Here is a 6199-nt window from a genome sequence, read left to right as displayed (position 1 = left end):
ACTATATTATTAAATGAAACATAATAAAATATATACTTTAAAGATTCAGTGTGATGAGTAGTGTTACATCCAATTTTAATGTTTTGTTCACACTAAACCAAATTTGATGGGATAATATCAATTTTAATGTTTTGTTCAAGATGAAATTATACTAAATTTCGTGTTTTGGAGTCTTGTTGGAGATGGCCTAAGTTCCGTTAAAAATAATTTTATAAGAAGTGAATTTAAAAGATTTAGACTACAAAATCAAATTAAAATCAACTAAATGTACTTTATATTTTTATCAATGACAAACAAAAACCTTGTAATTCTACAATTGGAAAGTACTAATCTATTTTCCATACCTAGATTTTTTATTTCATACAATCAAGTAAGCTAAAAATTAATTTTGATTTCATAACTTAAGAAATTATTACTTCCTCTGTTTCAGTTGAATTTTCGCTGTAAAGTAAAATTTTTGTTTCAAAATAAGTGTCATTTATAATATTAATGCAAAATTTATTGATTTTATATTCCAAATTATTTTTCAATTCGCTGTAATATAGTTAGGTGTATAGGTAATGACGTTTTTATTTAGTAAATATATAAAATTAAATATTTTATAATATGTATGCATAATTATAGATTGACAATTAAAATGAAACATAGAAAGTATTTAACTTAAAGTATTCGATGAAAGAGCTATAGTATGTACGTACATCAGTTTTGGATTTGATTCACACTGGAAATTAAATTATCATTATTTGACTAGTCTGGGCTTGAACTTTAGTCCGAATGGTTTACTTGGTGGACTGTAACAGATGATCGGTCCACCTCTGACATTAGTCGGAAAGTATTCCAAATTTGATCATAAAATGTGGTACGTTTTCAGGCTAATCCATTCTTTAACACTAAATGCGTTTTTTTCGGTTCAACCGGATAGGCAATAGGACTAATAAAAAAAGAAAGCGCTACGGTGATTATATTTCCTTTCTTCAATTTGACTGGAAAACAACAATCATTATCTTAAAATTGTTACTATCCTCTAATGATAAAAACGCAATCATTTTAGTTTAATGACGCAAATAATAAAATCGTCATTTTATTTAATTAAAGTGGTCATCTAAACTATACTAAAAGCCAGATATAAAGCCCTCTGAGGGGGTCCACGTGGGATTAAAAAATTCACCAGTAATAATACAGCATTCAACCACGTCAGCTCAGTCTCTCCTGCGCATCACTCACATATGTTTTTGGGCTTCGTTAAGTTGGGTTGGTCTTCAAGATGTATCCAGGCCCTTTTTTATTATACGTTGATGAAGTGTTGCGTTTCAATTAGGGTTAACTGTTCTTCTTCTTCCCTTCTCCAGAACTGATATTTCTTAGGTGTTCTCGATCGCTCTTTCATCTTCTTCGTTAGATGCCAAAACGAAACCAGTAACCGGAAATAATATTAAAACCCTCCGTTAATCTCTTGCACACTATCTCTATTTAATGCAATTTCTGTTTCTGTAAGACGGTGGAGGTTCATCTATAAAAAGGTATGATTTTTCTATTTTGAGAATCATCTTCTCATTCTTCTAAGCTAACCAGTAAACTAAATCTGTGAGATATGGCTAATTCCTTCTCCGATTTGCAGACGGGACACTCTTCCTCTTCTGTTGAAGACGGATTGCTTCGTTTCTGGGAGTCCAGGATTTTCCACCGTGGTAGAGAGCTTATGGGAGTGGATATGCTCTTACTGAATTCTCAGGTCTTATTTAACTCCCCCTTTTGTCCATTATCATATTATTTAACCGGTTTAGTTCTTTAGTTTTATATATTTTTTGCTACTGATTTTGATGGAAAGAGAAGGAAGTTGAAAGGTGGGTCTGTGAATGAAACTTGAAACTTCATTAATTACTCCAACCCCAACAGACCATGGCACACCTGTGATAATGACAATTGAAAATTAGATGTTTTCTTAAACATTTTTCACCGTTGTAATACTGGTCATGATTTTCTTCTCTTGAGAGATTTATGTATTTTTATGTGTGCGTAGGTTACCTGGAAGAAGCGGAAGCTCTACAGCAAAGATTTTAGGGAAAGATATGGAGTCAAGGCAAAAAGGGCTTTTGCGTGGAGAAGGAACACCTGAGTCTGTGAGTGGCAGGCAGGACAGAGTCTACAGTGTTCTTAAAAGAGGAAGAAGATGATAGTCTTTTGATTTTTGGATGGTTTTTCATGAGAAAATCGATGACATGTGTTTCACTTGAGGTTGAATTGCGGAAAAGCTTTCCAAAGAAGAGATTCTCAGTGTAACGTATAAGAAACTCAAAAAAGCATTATTCAAAGATTCGACATCAATCTTGACAACTTGGACATCAGTAGCCAGTCACAATGCTTGCTTGGAGCCCTTAGCTATTGCAGGTCTGATTCCTTACATCAAAAGTTCTGATTTTTTTTCTTACTCCCTGTCTAATGATCAAGAAGTTTTTAATACAATCTGATTTTATATATCAATGAATTCTACTTACAACATCTTTCTCATAGGTATTTTGATGATTTAAGCATTTAGTTGGTTACTTTTTGGTTTACACTTGGTCAATATCATCTTCCTCTGTGTTCATAAGCTTAATCTATGACCTTTGTGATTTATTTTTTTCAATTGTTCATATTATAAAGGTAAATTGAATTTGGAGTTTGCCGTTTGAATGGTAAGGGTCTGCATTAAGCTTGGTTTTTAGGACCAATCAGGCACTGTCACACCTCTGTGCAAGGTCTTCATCAAGATATCAGCAAGAGATGAATCACAAAGAAGGACACGAAATCTGAAGTTTGGCAGTATTATCTACAATGCTGCAAAGATTATTTTTGATATCGTTCTCTTTCTTCTCTTAACATGTTCGCCGGATAATTGTGTGCGTATAGTAATTCATGATGACAAGTCAAAACTTTTACTTGGCATAATGAGTTTTTTTCATTGTCGCTTTATACTTTTTTGTAAAGTTATGACGTCAGTTCCACCAAGCAACAAAACATGTTAATAGGAAGGAGATGTGCAGTAGACTTCAAGCATCACCAATGAAATCGACGTGCCATTAACCAGTACTACAAAGCTCTTTGTATTGTGCTCTAGAGATTAAATGTTTTTTGGTCAACGGAACGGCTTATAAATTAACCGTATTACAAAGCTCTTTGTCTTATGCTCCCGAGAAAAAAATAAACGGCTTATAAAATTAGGAAAACCACCAATCAGTCTCCGCACACATAAAATTAGGCATAAGTTTATTTATCTAGAATTGAAGAACCAAACCATACGGACTAAAAATATTGAAACCAAAACCGAATCAAATGTGTTTGTTGCAGACACATCAACACATCAAGGAAAGGTCCAAATACAAAAATTACAATTATTTTTGAAAATTTTCAATCACTATTTAACTTTGAATCCAATCAAAATTTTTTTTTTTTTTTTTGGTAACAATTAATAATGTAGTTAAAGTACATAATTTAATCTCAAATACATAAATTTTACAAAATAAATAGAAAATTCATAAAGCAAGAATGTTAAAATAACCACCAAACTTATGTTCAGATCATAAAAAATGGTAAAAACCCACAACCAATGGTTACTCCATAATCAAATTAAAGATTCACAAAGATTAGTTTAATAACAAGACATAAAAATGAAAAAAAAAATTAAAAAATTCTGAAAATGCATAAGATAACTTGAGCTTAGCCAAAAGTTTAGTCAATTGGTGGTTTGTAGTTTCTTACAGGCTTCCTCCTGCTCCAAGTTTCCTTTAAACACTCCCAATATATGTGAATGTCTTTTTTCGTTGTTAAATAAGTTTGAAATTCCAACAAAAATTTAGCAAACAAATCATACATTTAGTAAATAATTCATAATATAATTCTAAAATAAATAATTTCAGTAATAAATAGAGTAATTGATAAGAATGAAAAGAAATCAAATAAAAAAGTAAGTACACTCCTACATAAAAATAAAAAGGTTTATGTTTTTAATATTAATAGCGTATATAAGAAAAAAAACATACAATTATGTTTTACAAATTATATATCAACTATTCGAAACTAAAATGTTAAACTAAATACAATATATTAAAACTTCTGCCCGACTATCCTAAAAACCATTATAAAAAAATGAGAACTCTCTCATTCTAAAGCTGGCACGTCAATAATTAGACTTCTCAGTGCGCGACCCCTATCCCACAAACACAAAACTCATCGTTTCATTTAATTTAAAATTCTAATTGTTGCCGGTTTTACTATGTGTTTGGGTCTTAGGATGAAGAGACCACCCGACCGGCCCGATAGAGTCGATCCCAATCTTCTCTTTACGCCGTAGGGTTCATCTCCTCTTTTTGTTCGATTGCGACATCTGATCTTCATCACCGAAACGCTTCCAGTTAATTAAATCAACCAGATGTAGTCTTGAATGCGAGGCGGTGTAAGTATATAAGGTTAGCCTTCCTCCTCTGAAAACCGTCTTTTGAATCAATCACGCAGTAAGTTTACTTTCTGACAAATGATTAACTCATCCATCTTCCTTTCTGTTTGAAGACTCGCTGCTGCTCCACTGATTGAGATGCCGAAGTTGATGACAAAGAGTGGACCTTGAATTGAGGTTTGCAGAATTTCTCAAATAATTGCAAAAAATCACTTTCAGGAATCGACCATACTATTCTGTCTCCTCATGGTATCTTCGCATGTTCATCATAAGTTTCTTCTATGAACTTCTCATATTTCTTAAGGTCGGTTGTGGATTATTTGAGAAGATTTTATTTTCTTGGTTTCAAATTTTCTTGGCACATACAAAAAATAACAAGAGTCAAGTTCAATGCATGAGTTTAAAAAACAACTTTTAATAACAAATAAAAAGATTATCATCAAGAAAACAAAACTAAGAAGAACTTTCCATCATCTTCCAACTTATCTATATATTCATAAGTCAGTCTTGCTAATTTGTCAAACTAATAAAACAATCTATTACAAAAATGTGAGTAGATAAAACTAATAAAATTATATACAACACTGAAATAACATAAATCAGATAATCTCCATCCTTTTATACCATATTCTATATTCTTAATAGTTTATTAACATGTTTATTCTATAAAATTTGATATTCACACAAAAATCAATAGTTAAATGTCTACAAGCAATTTTCCGCGCGTAGCGCGGACAAACGATCTAGTTTACTTAAAACGTCAAAAGCTGTTATCTTGTGCGAAAGCCCGGTCATTAAAGGGAAAACCTTACTGAACATTCTTTGGTTATACCGCCGTTGATGTAAAACGTGGCAATAATACACACGTAGGTACACACGTGCGCGCATATATAAATTACAATACATATAGATAGACCCCTCTCAAGAGAGGTCGAAGACGAAGAAGAGCAAAATGGACTGCAGAAAACACGAGCACCAAGGCAACGAAGGAGTATGCCCTTCTTGTTTAAGAGATAAACTCTCTCGCTTACCCCATACGACGACGTCGTACTACATCACAAACCGATCGAGTTCCTCATCCACCACCGTTTCGCCATCTCCCTCGTCGCCGCCGACGGCGGTTAAAGATCACCACCGGAGAGCTGGTTCGATGTCGATGTCGTTCGCTGTGAGGGAAGCGTTGAGTGGTAATCTGATGGAAGGGCTGAAGAAAAGCAGATCTATGGCTCATGCTCCGAGGGATTCGTATAACGTTAGTGATTCGAAGAAGAAGAAGAAGAAGACTGGTTTTTGGAAGAAGTTGCTTCATCTGAAAGGGAAAGGCGGTGGTGCCGACGTTGGTGGGTTGGTTACTTCACGGCAACGCGTGTTTTAACTAACTGACTGACTTTTTTTTCACTCAGATATTTTCTATTTTGATTGTGTACAGTTACAGATAAAAAACAAAGGTCTAATGGTGGAAAGTAATGATCAAGTGATTTTTTTCTGATAGTATGAAATTAGAGTTTGGTTTCTTATGATTTCAATTTTGACTAAAGAAATTTTCGATTTTGATTTTCACCTACAAATCCGTGAATTTTGATCATATCATCTTAATGTATTTATTTTTATATTTTTGCAATCCACCTGATCGATCACCCATGGCTCATCTCACGTGTTATTTTTTCCTTCATTGACATCATAAATTTGATTTCTCTAAGACTTACAACAGACTTATTTATGAGTTTTTTTTAAAGATACGATCCAACAGTTATAACCTGCAACATA

The 6199-nt window shown here is 33.1% G+C and overlaps 1 protein-coding gene across 3 annotated transcripts; it reads left to right on the top strand.

The window, feature by feature from the left end:
- Nucleotides 1–1143: 1143 nt before the first annotated feature.
- On the top strand, nucleotides 1144–5958 carry LOC103873964. 3 transcript variants are annotated; one of them, XM_033272319.1, is made up of 3 exons: nucleotides 1144–1520; nucleotides 1619–1732; nucleotides 2021–5958. In XM_033272319.1, exon 3 carries the CDS (start codon nucleotides 5385–5387, stop codon nucleotides 5805–5807), a length of 423 nt encoding a protein of 140 aa, XP_033128210.1. In that variant the 5' UTR covers nucleotides 1144–1520; nucleotides 1619–1732; nucleotides 2021–5384; the 3' UTR covers nucleotides 5808–5958. The 3 variants fall into 3 exon arrangements, with proteins under 3 accessions (XP_033128210.1, XP_033128208.1, XP_033128209.1); XM_033272317.1 differs by having other exon boundaries at nucleotides 1619–5958; XM_033272318.1 differs by having other exon boundaries at nucleotides 1144–2388; nucleotides 2644–5958.
- Nucleotides 5959–6199: the final 241 nt, after the last annotated feature.

The sequence above is a fragment of the Brassica rapa genome, chromosome A06, assembly GCF_000309985.2.
Source record: "Brassica rapa cultivar Chiifu-401-42 chromosome A06, CAAS_Brap_v3.01, whole genome shotgun sequence".
Classification (NCBI taxonomy): domain Eukaryota; kingdom Viridiplantae; phylum Streptophyta; class Magnoliopsida; order Brassicales; family Brassicaceae; genus Brassica; species Brassica rapa.
This window is presented reverse-complemented; position numbering and strand designations above follow the sequence as displayed.

Bases quoted from the DNA above. Each gene is read 5' to 3' on its own strand.
- LOC103873964 (XM_033272319.1), top strand. From the start codon at position 5,385: ATGGACTGCAGAAAACACGAGCACCAAGGCAACGAAGGAGTATGCCCT.